The sequence below is a fragment of the Zosterops lateralis genome (assembly GCF_965231275.1).
Source record: "Zosterops lateralis genome assembly, chromosome: 3".
Taxonomy (NCBI): Eukaryota; Metazoa; Chordata; class Aves; order Passeriformes; family Zosteropidae; genus Zosterops; species Zosterops lateralis.
The window spans coordinates 78249458-78263174 of record NC_139764.1 but is presented as its reverse complement, the minus strand read 5'-3'; the positions used below and the strand labels follow the sequence as shown (position 1 = coordinate 78263174).

Here is a 13717-nt window from a genome sequence, read left to right as displayed (position 1 = left end):
AGATTGTATTTTTTTTTCCAGATGAGAGGTTAAGTGTGTAGATTACGTGTCTTCCAGGCTTGGCTATTTACTAAATTAGGATATCACCAGGGATCAAGAGCACTCTTGCACTGAGAAAAGATCAAGTGAGGAGCACAGCTCTGGAGTCATTAAATGCTGCTCTGGGGCAATCAAACAAGCTCGCTGCCTCTGTTAATATAGATGTCATGCACGTACCAGGGGAGAGCATGTCAGCTAACTTTAATCAGGTTAACTCAGGTAACAAGGCTGTCTAGCTGTGGGAATCAGGAACTCCATGACCAAGAATTTACAGTTTCTTGGCTAGGTGAATTAACCCATTCAGCACTCCATGCTAGTTTCTATACCCGAGCTAGCCCATTTCAGCACTTTTACAAATGCAGTCTGCAAAACAAATGAAGACAAATCAAAACATCTTTTTATTTTCTGTTCTTTCAGGCACAGATTTATAGTGAAAGAAGTCATCTCTGAAGGAAGAATAGGTACAGGGAGAAGTTCTTTCTGCCACAATGTGGTGGAAAAGGCAGCACTTATATGTTTTGACAGTGTAGGGTTGTACAAATGAATACTATAAATTCCAAAAGATTTTGCAAGATCCAGATACCCATGTCTCTTGGCTCTATGGTATGGGAAATTAGATCCTCTGGTGTCCGTAAGTTAAACATATAAGGATATGAGGTAGGGCATGAAAAGGCATTTAGTCAAATGAGCTACCAGGAATGAGCTGAAGTTTATATGGGTATTTTGTGTTGTGTAAAACAAGAGGGACTTTTTACATGTACGATGCTAAGGGTCTAAAGGAAAGTGATGGTGAGCTTTAAAGTTATTTTTTCATTTGATAGTTTCTTGAAAGCAAATTATTATAAATTTCCAGTGTTATTTATTACAAAATATTGCAACTAGAGTAGGGTGCTACTCTAGTTTTCTTATGAGAAATGTGTTTTACTACCCCAGAGAATTTTATTTATGTCTGACGAAAACGAGGATTAAATCTGCATTGTGTCCTAGTTTGTATCAGATTGCAGCTCAGCAGCATCTTGTGAGCTTTCACTGCCTAAGATTTACTAACTTTCATATTGAAAGTAGATAAAAATGAGTAATCATCTCTGAATGATAATTATACCACTGCTTGTGGGAGGGAGCATGGTTTGAAGATCATCACTAATTATTGTTTCTCATTTGCATGTGCCAAGATCTGCACCACAAAAGCTTACCTCTGTAGTGTAATGCTGGTGGAAATATTTTTTTTAAAAACCTGCAAAACTGCACCAAGGGTTTTTTGAGACAGCCACCTCCACTCTCCCACCAGTTTTCTCCCAGGCTTCTAACTTGGGAAGGAGATACTCCAGGCTGGCAAGGTTCACTGGGAAGGAAGGTAAAGTCTTCCTGATATGCAAGTGGAGATCCCGTTTCTGATACTGAGGGAGTTAAAGCATTGTGGTCACCTTGGCTTTAACCTGGGCTCTTCAGCAAAAGAGACAGCAGCATCGCAATATGTGACAAGACACAAATAACTGTGCCTAAGCACTGCTTTGCAGCTTGACATTTTAGCAACCTCCTTGTCAGAATTTAGTTTTCAATGGAAAATAAGCAAAGCCGTGAGGGTTCCTGCACACACACACAGCTGGCCTGCATGAACACTTGGTTTTGCTCTTGCAAGAGGACAAGAGGACACAGACTCACCTCTTTGCCCTGAGGCAGTGATGGGTAGCCTCCAAAGCCATCAGGCCTGGTGCAGTCATCGACACAGCAGCACCAGAGTGCTGCATCCCTCTGTCCCCCGGGTCCTGTGCTGGCTGGGAATAACCCAGTCCTCCCAGCCTCCCAACAATGGTGTCAGGTTTGACTCATGCTCTGGTCTGAAAAACAAGTTGGGTTATTGCCCTGATTTTGGCTGTGGATGAGCAAGGTATAGTCACTATTTCCCTTGTTATCCCTTCTTCCACTTCTTGTCCTTTTCACCAGACTTGACACTCTTTTTCTCCATCTCAGCCTCCTCCCAAAAGAACATCATTGGTTACCCATTGGTCCCAGTTTTGCAACAATCAGTGAAATCTGGTTTCTGATAGAGTTGATATAGACACACTCAACTTTATATGCAATTACTGCTGGAGAGGCTGAGGTGCTTGGGTTTTGCAGGGCTTTGTAGATAAACTTGGAAGAGAAAACCTTTTTCAAGGAAGAGGAAGAGCATTGAAAGTTTAGCATCTTTCCATAGTTTGAAATATTTTCATAAATGTGCTAAGACATATTTTTAATAAACTGTCTCACAAATCATGGCACAGATTCTTGCCCTTCAGAGCTCCAACTGTGGAAATACTGAAAGTGAAAAGCACTCAGACCAATTCAGAGTTTAACAGAGTCAAACTGATTTATTGCTGTCAATGGCATAAAGATGTAGCAGTTGTACAGTGCAACAATTGCTTAGAGGAAATGTAAAACCATGGATGTAAAGGAACTAACCTGCCTTGTACATACACATGTGCAATGCCAGTTCCACACGTTTGCTCCAAGTGATATTATTCCATTTGTTATGGAATCGTGGAAAGTTCAGTGGCCAAGGAGTGGGAGTCAATCTGTCCAGAAGAAATTCAGAGTATTCTGCCACACTGTGGTCCTCTGTTGAGAAGAGGGAGATTTTTTTTTGGCAAGAGCACACATGGATATTGCCATCACAGCCTAAAGTTGTCCAGTTCCTTTTAAGGAATGATTAATCAAACTCTTTCCCCTTTCTTCCTCCTAAACAGCACTCAAAGCCATTACCAATAATCAGCTAATATGAAACATGATTGATTCCCATTTGGAGGAAGCCAGATGAGTTTCTTGCACCAAATGCAGGAAATTAGTCTGTGTGTGTAAAATTCTCTCTGTAGGAAATGACTGACAGCCTAAAGCAATACAGCTGCAAAACATAAACACAGCAGTGATTTTAGTGAGAGCACTTTAAATAACTGTTATTAATGTCCCTTCCAAGATGTCACTTAGAAAACCACAATCAATACTATAGTGATAGCAATACTATATATAGCCATTGTATGCAAGTGATAGAGATGCTGGAAACCAGCTATTATTGCTTAGACATAGTAAAATTCTCCTTGTTAACTCATGACCACAAACACACCTGCATTTTTAAAAGATTGATGATAAGTAGCATTTAAATCCTGCTCTGTATTAATAAGCAAAGTCAATCACTGGCATCTCTTTGTAAATAATTTCCCAGTTTAAAACATCATTTCTTTCCTGGGCCAAAGCACTCTCTATCTGTGTCTTCTAATTCAAAAGTTGGGAGGAGGCAGTTGGACAAGCAAGGACAATGGGAGAGTGGCTGGGGAGGAGGCACTGCAAGGGAGTGGACTTGAGCCCTGGCTCAGTCCCCAGAGGCAGTGCTGAGGTGGCACCAGCAGCTCGGGAGAGGCTCAGGCTGCTCTGGCTCGGGAGGTGAGCTGGGAGGTGAGCAGCCAGGCTACAGTCCACTAATTAGAGCTAACTAGTTATAATGCCAGTGTGTCATGTACTCACCCTCATCATGTGGGTAAAGGAAGGAAAAGAGGCACAAACTTAAGCCATTAGAAGAAACTTTCAGCTCTCAAAAGCTGAAATTACTTTTCAGCATTTAAATATACTTCCTTAATAATTCTGGTTTAGTGCCATTCTCTTTTGTGGTATTTATGTTGTCTGAATTGCTAAGGGCTCACTTCCTGTAAGGAACACAGGAATTAAAACTGAAATAACTTTCCAGTGATGGGTTTGGACATGAAACAATGAGCGTGCAGGCTCTGAGGTACCTCAGGCAAGGATGATGCTTTGTTTATATTTTTCCCTGTCTTCAATTATTGCAGTGTTTTCCAGGGAAAAAAATATTGGCCCTCCTGAGCAGTAACAGACTCATAAAGCCAAACTCCCCTGTGTTATCAGCAGTATCCGTTGTCCTGAAGGAAACCTGATGTTTGGATCTGATTAAGTTTGTTTAAATACAATTTAATTAAGGAAAGCATGAATTTATTTTTCAGAGTATCCTGGTGGTATAGGGTCAAGCTCAGAAAGGACTTTCCTTGGAATACATCAGTGTAGGCCATCTGCAGGGAGAAGCACAGCAATTCAGATCTTACTGGATTAAATGTGTATATAGGCAGTGCTCAGGAGAGAAAATGATGTGGACCACAAAGGGTGGGGAGGTGTCCCAGGGCCATGAAAATTCAGGACCCCAGAGGAGTGAAGGGCAAGCAGAAAAAAGTGTGGCTTACCTCAAGAAACATCACAATTATCTCCTGTGTGTGCACAGATCAATAAGTGGCTATGGAGGAGATGCGAATTCCATGGTGTCTTCCAGTATCTTCAAGTGTGCTTATGGACTGGGGTACACTCACTAAATGATAGTGCAGAAGAAAAGATATGGATTACAATTGCTTTTGGTCTGTGCTCCAGGAGTGCAGAGAGGGAGAGAAAGCCTCATTGCTTTATCCTCTGATCAAAGCATCAGACGTAATAAGGGTGCAAGCTAAGGAAATCAGAATCTGGCTTGACAGAAAAGACTCCCATGAACAATTTATGAAGAAGGTTTGAGCTGATATTTTGGCTTTAGGCCTAAACAATCAAATTGACATTTCTATGTGCGGTAACCACATGAAGACTGATGGATGGATTTCCATCTGACTTCTCCAGTCAATTTTCAAAGCAGGCCTAATATTTCCTCCAAGGCTATTTGTAGTTTAAAGCTGTTTAAAGTCGATTCTTAAGAGTAGAGAATGCCTTGGGGGGAAGGCAGTTCTGCTGTTCCTTGGGCAAAATTAAAACACACATTTTGCTAACCCAGAGACTACGGCAATACAGATCTGCTTTCCTAGAGCCTATCCACAAATAGAAGTTTTTATGTAAAGTTTCTATTTTTAATTTTTCCTCATTCAGCTCATTCTGAAGATGGCACTCCAATTTCTGAAGACGAGCATATGTACACAGAGCTAAGCAGCCAACTAGCTTTAAATGCATAATTCCTCATTCAGTTTCTTAATTCCTCATTAGCTTGCATGTGCAAACCTAGAGCCTAATTCAAGTCCCACTGGTGTCAGTGAGAATGGGTTTTACCTCTCAGATTTAACCATCTAAAAATCAGGCATGTATTCTAAATGCAACTCTGTTAATATAGATGGAGAAGCCACTTGTAGTGGAAATAGAGAAAGATCAGCATTTCCAGGATATGATTCATAGCATCTTCCTTAAAGGCTTGTCTCGAGAGGGGACAACTGTATTTCCAGCAGCCGCTGTCTTCTTCCCCTGGTTGTAAAGGGAGCCTGTACAACTATACTAGAAGCCTCCTTACTCTGATAAATGAAGCTGAGGAAGGAATCTTTCTGTTTATTTCAATGGAAAGGAATTCAGACTTTCAGCTTTCCACATCCTTTATGCCAAAATAAATTATAAATGAGTAAGCAAGGTCCAAGAGGTTATCCCAAGCTGCATCTCATGGACTGTTAACTTTGGCTTCAGTTAGCATTTGGTATGTACAGAAAAGACATGTGAAATTCTGAAACAAAATTAAATTTTTTTAGAATTATTGTTCCTTGCATCACGCTGGACTCTCTGACAGGGAGCACAATTAGATGGAAATCTCAAAGCAAGGGCAGAAGCTTTTTGTCTGTCTCCTCTAAAGACACTCACAGTGGGATATGTGAAATGTCAGGAATAATTAGACAACACTATATGAGCTCCTAGCAACACTGATGTGCTGTGTAAAACCAAGCATTTGCCATAAAGCTTTAAAACCTGCTTGTTGAAAACCTGCATGATAAAAGTAACCTGAGTAATTTTTAAGTACAGTTTCTGATATATTAATACAGACATGGATATGAAAAAGCCAAATAAAAAGCTGTGAAATGCTGGCATGCCTTTGCTGAGATAGGCTGCTCTGCTGCTTTTTTTTTCCAAAGGTGATATATAAAAGTAATTGATGCCTCTCATATAGCAATTAAAATGAAAAGGCAAATTCCCTCAGCTCTTCATCTGCTGGAGTGTATTTTAACAAGCAGGAAAAGGACTAGCTCCTGGTATCAGTATCACAAAGATCATAGACATGTTTGTGAAAAGGGACCTCTGAAGGTCCCTTAGTCCAGCCTCCTATTTTAAGTAAAATCTCCAAAACTAGAGAAGGAATAACCATTTCACATCAGCAGGAAATCTGGCCCAATTTGCCCTTTAGAGAAGAAAAAAAATGAATGCAGAGAAAAGGGGAGAGAAAAGGCAAGAGGAGAGAAGGGAAAAGAGACCAACATTTTATTTCGGATGATAATATTAGAAATGCAAAGCTTTTTTACCAAAAGGTGGGATTATCCTAGCTTGACTAACAGATGTGGTTTTATCTTCTAGAAAAACAATGAGCAGGAAGAAAACTGGAAGCTTTTTTGCTGCGCTGTTCAAAATGGGATTATAAAAAAAAATTTCAATTGCATAGAGCATCTCTTTAAAATGGATAACTTCTGAACCTGGAACCCTTCATTACCAACTTCTTGCATCCTGGAGGGGAAAATGAATTTCACAAATTGCACCACTGAAGCCAGTGTGGCTACAAAGCCAAAAACAGTAACTGAAAAGATGCTCGTTACCCTGACCTTGGCCACAATCACAACCTTGACTATGCTGCTGAATTCTGCTGTAATTGCAGCAATCTCCACAACCAAGAAGCTCCACCAGCCAGCAAATTATCTCATATGTTCACTGGCTGTGACAGATCTCCTTGTTGCTGTTCTCGTCATGCCCTTGAGCATCACTTACATAATGATAGACAAATGGACTTTGGGGTACTTCATCTGTGAGATCTGGCTGAGCGTCGACATGACCTGTTGCACATGTTCAATCCTTCATCTGTGTGTAATTGCACTGGACAGGTACTGGGCCATCACAGACGCTATCGAATATGCCAGGAAAAGAACAGCAAAGAGGGCTGGGCTGATGATAGCCACCGTGTGGACTATCTCTGTTTTCATATCAATGCCCCCCTTGTTCTGGAGAAACAATCACAGCGTCAGTATCCCCAGTGAATGTCGCATTCAGCACGACCATGTAATCTACACTATTTATTCCACATTCGGGGCATTTTACATCCCCTTGACTTTGATCCTGATCCTGTATTACAGAATTTACCACGCTGCAAAGAGCCTTTACCAAAAGCGGGGTTCAAGCCGCCACCTCAGCAACAGGAGCACTGACAGCCAGAACTCTTTTGCCAGCTGCAAGCTCACACAGACATTCTGCGTCTCGGACTTCTCCACATCTGACCCAACCACAGAGTTTGATAAAATCAATGCATCTGTGAGGATCCCTCCTTTTGAGAATGACTTGGACCCAGCTGGCGACCGGCAGCAGATCTCCACGACACGAGAACGAAAGGCTGCTCGCATTTTGGGGCTGATTTTAGGTGCTTTCATTTTGTCCTGGTTGCCCTTTTTCATCAAGGAACTGCTTGTGGGCCTCCACATTTGCACTGTCTCTCCAGAAGTAGCAGACTTCTTGACCTGGCTTGGGTATGTCAACTCGCTCATCAACCCTTTGCTGTACACGAGCTTTAACGAGGATTTCAAACTGGCCTTTAGAAAGCTCATCAGGTGTCGAGAGCATACTTAAAAGTACTGAGAGAGGATGATGCTGGCATGACTCCTGGCCTTAAAAATGAGCAAAATGATTTGACTCTGCCACTGTTTCCCTTGAAAAAGGGAATTTTTGTGTTTGCCTATTTGCTTGACTGTTTTTCAGCCTGTAATTCATTATGCCATTTTTTAATCTCTAGTGTTATTCATGGTAAAGGGTTTGAAATAAATTTATTCTACAAATGAAACGATTTTTTAGAAATGAAACAACAAAAAATAGTATTAGGTCCTCATGTCTAAGACATTTTGTGTAATTAATGATTCAAGAAGCAAAAAACAATATTCACTTTTATACTTTTTCCATTTAAGACTCAAACATCTAAATTATGTACTGTATAAACTGAACCCCGTAAGTACCTATTCAAAAATTAATAAACACTTCATGGTCATGACAGCTAAACAGCACCTCTTTACTGTGGCGTTCTGAGAAAGCTGTAACAGCCATTTAGGAAGAAAATTACCACCATTTCCACTTTGGATTGAGGCAGAATAAATTATTCCTTTCTTCAGGAATACACTCCCAAAACAGAAAGCCAAGTTCAGTTCATTGCATCTAGAAATTATCCCATTTCATAACCCAAAGGAATTATTTAAGTGGCTCTCTTTGTGTAATATTCCAGATTTACATTCAAGGTGTTGGGCAGACACCAGTGCAGATCATTTGGCAATTGAGAGGATGCAGCAAGCGTCATACTTGTGAAGCTAACTGCACATCTGAGTGGTCACACTTTCAATACCACTAACCCTATTTCTTCAGGCCTTTTGCCTTAGTCAGTTCTGGGGTGGTATTATTCACTTGTGCCACACTTCACCTGAATCTTGTGGTGCACAGCCACAAGAATCTATGGATCTTACCCCCACCAATTTAGACAACTGGATGTCTTCTCAGCAGGCCAGCAATATACAGAAATTTTAAAACATCAGCTAAAACCTAATTATTTCTGAATATCAGAAAAAAAATCAGTAAAATAATTTATTTTAAATAGCAGTGTACACATATGCTTTGTGGTCATCTTACAACTTGCAATGGCAATCTTGCCCACCTAGCCTATGGTCAGGTGCTGTGGTAGGATTTCTTGCTCTGGGAGTCCTTCACAGACCTACTTCCCCTGTCCCAAGAGATGAAGAGTCCTTTGTATGGTGTCTTTTGTGCTTATGGAAGTTAAAATTTTCTGAATCAAATATTATGGAAATCATTCTGGGAAGGGGCAAAAAAAAGCTGAGAATTTGGTATTGTCCATTAGCAACTAAGCCCTTTTAAATATTTTATTACTCACCTTGCACCCTAATTTTCTTCCCTGTTCATTTTCTGGACAAATTCTTTTTGAATTACACCAATACACAAGAGAGGAAATACCACATATGTCAACCTGACATGTAGTAACAGTGAAAACTACAGTATGGCAGCTCCAAATCCATCAAAACAAATACTAGAGGTAGCAAAAGTGTTGCAGCAGCACTGGAAGCCATCTCTTTAAAATGTTTTGAAAATTTACAAGATGGCAATCATTTTTCTTATCGAGAGTCAAGGAAGTGTAAGTAATATGTGAGTAATAAACTGCAAATGGAACTGAGAAATGACATCCTTATTGGTGAAAGCAAGCATTTGGCTGGAAAGATGCAGTGCCACAAGCTGAGTGTAAACCAAGTCTGAAGGTGACAAAAGTGTGACCTGCTGCTTACCCACATGCAGTGGCATTCTTCCTTCAGGACTTCCTGCCTGAATTCGTGAAGTTCATCTCCACCTGTCTTTCTGAAGCTACTGTTGCAGTTGCCTCCTCCAGATGCCTTTGGGTTCCCTACTAGCAAACATTAATACCTAAAGAGAGGGGAAAATTATCTCAGCCACGAAAATTTCTTCAAGTGAAGAAGCACAAACATCCATTACAGTTTTTCCTTTTTGCAGCTTGTTGGGGGTGAAAATTGTTGATTGGAATCAGGGAAGTGTGTCCTGACCCTGCCTGCCAATAAAGCTTCTGAAGCAGGTCCCCAGACTACATATGCTATTAAGAAAAAAAAACCAAAAATAAACAACCACATCCCACCCAACCCCACCCAACCCCACCCCCACCCCCCCTCCCCCCCGGAAATTAAAATACAAATGTGGTATTTGTAAGAAGTGCTGCAGAATATTTTTTTATTCCTTTCAGAAAGTGCAATAGAACTTATTATTAAAGAACAAGGACTTGGCACAATTTCTGAAAGAGGCTGACTGTGGCAGAGAAAACAGGACACACACACACGCAGTTATGGCTAGAAGAGAATAGATTTTGGTGAACCTTGGTTGCACAAGTGTGCCCCGCTATGGTGATGACCAGAAAAGGCAGAGTAAATCTGCAAGACTGCCCTGACATACTGAGCCCCACCAAGGAACCCAGCTGAGGCAGAAGCTGCACCCCAACCAGGTTCTTTGGGTCTGTCTCTGGGGTTCTGGCTCAGCTCTGGGGTGGGCTGCACAGGTGGTTTTTCTGGGAGAAGCAAAGGGGTGGGAGTGACAGTGCTGGTGAAGAGGGGAAAACCAACAAAATGGGAGATGTTTCCAGCTCTGACTGCTGCTCCTAAGGGCACATGGCACACAGAGTAATTTAGGTTGGACAGGACCTCTGGAGGCCAGCTAGTCCAAGGCCCCTACAAACAACAAAACTCAAAGTGGGACCAGCCTCACAGGTCAACACTGCTCTGACATGCTGTATGCTGTCATGTTTCTCATGGAAAAACAGCAGCTCCGTTAACTCTGTTGCCAAGACTGATGCTCCCTTAAAGCCGTAAGTGTGGAAGTGCTGACTGTGACCTCCACAGCAGCTGTCATAGGCAGGTAGCAGTGCTTCAGAAACATGGATGAAAGCTGTAAAATACAGGAGCTGCATCATCTTTATTTCTACTAATGGCTTCCTTTTAGTATGTGAACACCACTATTACCACTCAAACTACCAATCAGGTTGAAGGCTGTATTCAATTTTAATATTTAGAGGTAATTAACAGGAAAAAACAGATGGATGGCTAATTTCCGTGCTTTCCTGTTAAATAAAGACTCACCATTCACTGCCAGCTGACTACTTATTTTCTAATTAAGTCATTAGCTAAACACAGAGAATGTTTTCCAACAAATGCCACTAGATTGATGAAGATGTATGTTTTCCCCATGCTCAGAATCAAAGTTAGGAACAATGTAAAGGATTGGCTACTTGATCAAAAATGACCAATCTTCTCATGAAAATAAAAACTTTTGCTAGTCTGACACCAGTGTTTGACAACATCATTTTTTTCTATGTTAAGTTTTTGCTGCTTTTACAAGCAATGGGTTTTGATACATTTCTTGACCTGTCTGTGGCAACTCCCCATTCACACCTATCCTGGATCAGGCCCACCCACACCATGTTCTGCAATACAAGGTCTTCCCAACAAGCTCTTACTGATGTATTCAAGACCTACAGACTACCTCCATTTTCCTTAACCTCTCTAAACCATCCTGCAAACTCAAAGCCATATTTTGTCTAATGGTGCCCTTGCAAAGTTGTCCTGCTTTACAACCCTAACTCCCTGCCTGTCCTGCCTTTGGGTTTCTGACTCTCTCTAATCTCTAAATTTATTGTGGTCCTACTAGATCAAGCCCCTGTTCCTTCCCCCTCTCAGCCATTATCAGAATTCCCAGATTGTGGCAGTTCAAATCTGCAAGATTTTACATTTATCTAGGCCATATCCAGGTTTTGCTCTCTGTAAGCAGCCAGTGCTTTGGAGTGAGTTCATACATCCCTGAAGATTGCACCAATCAACAAGTTGTCCTCCCCAAAAGACAGATTCTTCAAATGCTGTTTTACCTATATTTTTATCTTGCTGCCTTTCTTCTGCACTCTATCCTTTTGTTCCCTTTCTTCCACATTAAAACTGACCCTCATTTTGTCATTTTATGGACCTAGATCTTTGCTTTGAGGGGTCTGTCCCTGCACAGATTACTCAGGTTTCACTCAGCTCCTGTTCTTCTGCCTGTACCAACCATAACTCTCTTCACTGCAAGCTTTGTCCTTACCACCTGCATGATCTTTCCACATCTCTCCTGTTCCCTGCAGCTGATGGGTTTTTTTTCCTTCTCAAAACCACTTCTGATATGGTAGAACTCCTGAAAGAAAAGCAGTCATTGTGGGAAGTGGAGGAATTATTATTGTGTGTGTGCATTGTCTGTCTTTTTTTCTCCACCTTTCCCATACACACCACATCCTCTTCTGAGGTGAGCTCTCTCTCTAGTGCACAGCATACATAGACACAGCACAAACACATGAAGAGCTGCATATGCCCTCAGCAACTTGGATTTGGCTCATGCACAGTACTTTAAAGTTGTGGGCTCCTCACCACAATGATGTACCGAGTTGTTTACAGCACGAGGTTAATTTTGTTGTTTTTCCTGTATGGAGAAAGGTGATGGGATTGAACTTCCCAGAAGGTTTAAAACAAAGCCCCTGCCTCACCAACTTTATGTAAAAGACTGTCACTATTCAGACTTCACTATCATGCAGCTGAGCTGTCCAGTTTTCCACTGTTAGCAATTCTTACTTCTTTGTCATTTGCATGTGCAAGGAAGGAACAAAAACAAACAAACAAACACAAACAAACAAAAACACTACAAACACACACACACACACAAAAAAAAAAAAAAAAACCAAAAAAAAAAAAAAAAAAAAAAAAAAAAAAAAAAACACCCCAAAAAAACCCCAAAACCACCCTTCACGAACCTACCAACCAAAACCAAACCAAAAAACCCCAAACAAACAAAAAACTAACCTAAAAATTTTGGGTTTATCTTAGGCAAGATATTAAAAGAATAAAGGAATCTTTTCTAAGGACTCTATTTCCACTCCTCTGATTTGAATTCCAGTTATCAAAACATAAAGAGCATTAGAGTGTTGAGGAGAAATACAAGCTTCCAGCTTAAGTGCAGAGATAGTCCTTGTACCTGGGTATTGTTTAACCATTGCAAATATCAATAAGAGACAAGGTGGTTTATGTTCATCCTTTACACACCCAAATGATTTCTATGAAGAGTTATCTCAAATTGTTTTATTGCTTAAATAGATACAGTAAATCTTGTGATATCTTTTATTGTTCAAGTAGTATTTCATAAGAGTCCTATGCAATACATAGTCACCCTTTCTAATGGCTATCTATTTTTCATTTGGGGCCAAAAATATATATCTTTTTAATTATCCAACTTTGGATAAATTCCAGGTTCATCCACTGTAAAATTATTCTTCAGCATTCTTTATTTTACTCTATTACATTTGCAAACATTGCTCCCTCCCTCTGTTACACTGCCAGGGGATCCTTACTTCTTCATTAATCCTTACTTCTTCATTAATCCCGTGAAGGTGATCACCTATAGATGGTGTTATATGATTAAATTACTCCTTCCTACTCAGTTAATTTCTATGCTTCTATGAATCAGTGCTTAAATATAAATTTTTGATGTTGCTGCTGTGAGTAGATGTAACCATGAATGAGCTGTGGGGAAAAAAACACAATTAGAAAATTATATTAACATCTTCTCAAAGACCTAAGGGAGAAAGACTAATTTCAACTTTTTGCCTTCTTAATCACTTTTCTTTCCTCTTCATTTCACTATTTCCTGGTCTGTGAATCCTGTTCATTAATTTTTCTCCCTGTTTATCTTTCTCTCCTTCTTTTTCTCAGCAGCCTTCCTCAGCACCACAGTGGCATCTAGTAACCTGTAGCAAGAAGCACAGCCACGTTGTGCTATGTTGATACACATCACCTAAGCATCTGTTCTTAGTTTTAGGAAATCAGGTCATGAACGTGATTTCCTAAATTTCCAGGCTCTCTTCCCTGGCTCTGTTCTGCACAGCCTCTATTCAGCTTCACTGCAGTTTTACTACAGATCATATTTCTAATGTGCATTGAGATTCTTTCAAGTGAAAAATACTTGTATTAAACCATGATTTCTTTACATGTGTCACAATTTTTGAAGATATCTTTTTAATAATTCCCCCTCTCCTCCTCACCCATGGGGCATCTATCAATAAAAACTAAAGCCACAGCTAGCATTGTTTCCA

General features: G+C 40.5%; 1 protein-coding gene across 1 annotated transcript; it reads left to right on the top strand.

Moving 5' to 3' along the window:
* Positions 1–6437: 6437 nt before the first annotated feature.
* Positions 6438–9706, top strand: HTR1E (5-hydroxytryptamine receptor 1E). Its single transcript, XM_083856186.1, has one exon. The coding sequence runs from the start codon at positions 6538–6540 to the stop codon at positions 7630–7632; it is 1095 nt and encodes a 364-aa protein (XP_083712312.1). The 5' UTR covers positions 6438–6537; the 3' UTR covers positions 7633–9706.
* Positions 9707–13717: the final 4011 nt, after the last annotated feature.

What these genes read in the sequence shown, in the direction of transcription:
- HTR1E (XM_083856186.1), top strand. Translation starts at nt 6,538, where the DNA reads ATGAATTTCACAAATTGCACCACTGAAGCCAGTGTGGCTACAAAGCCA.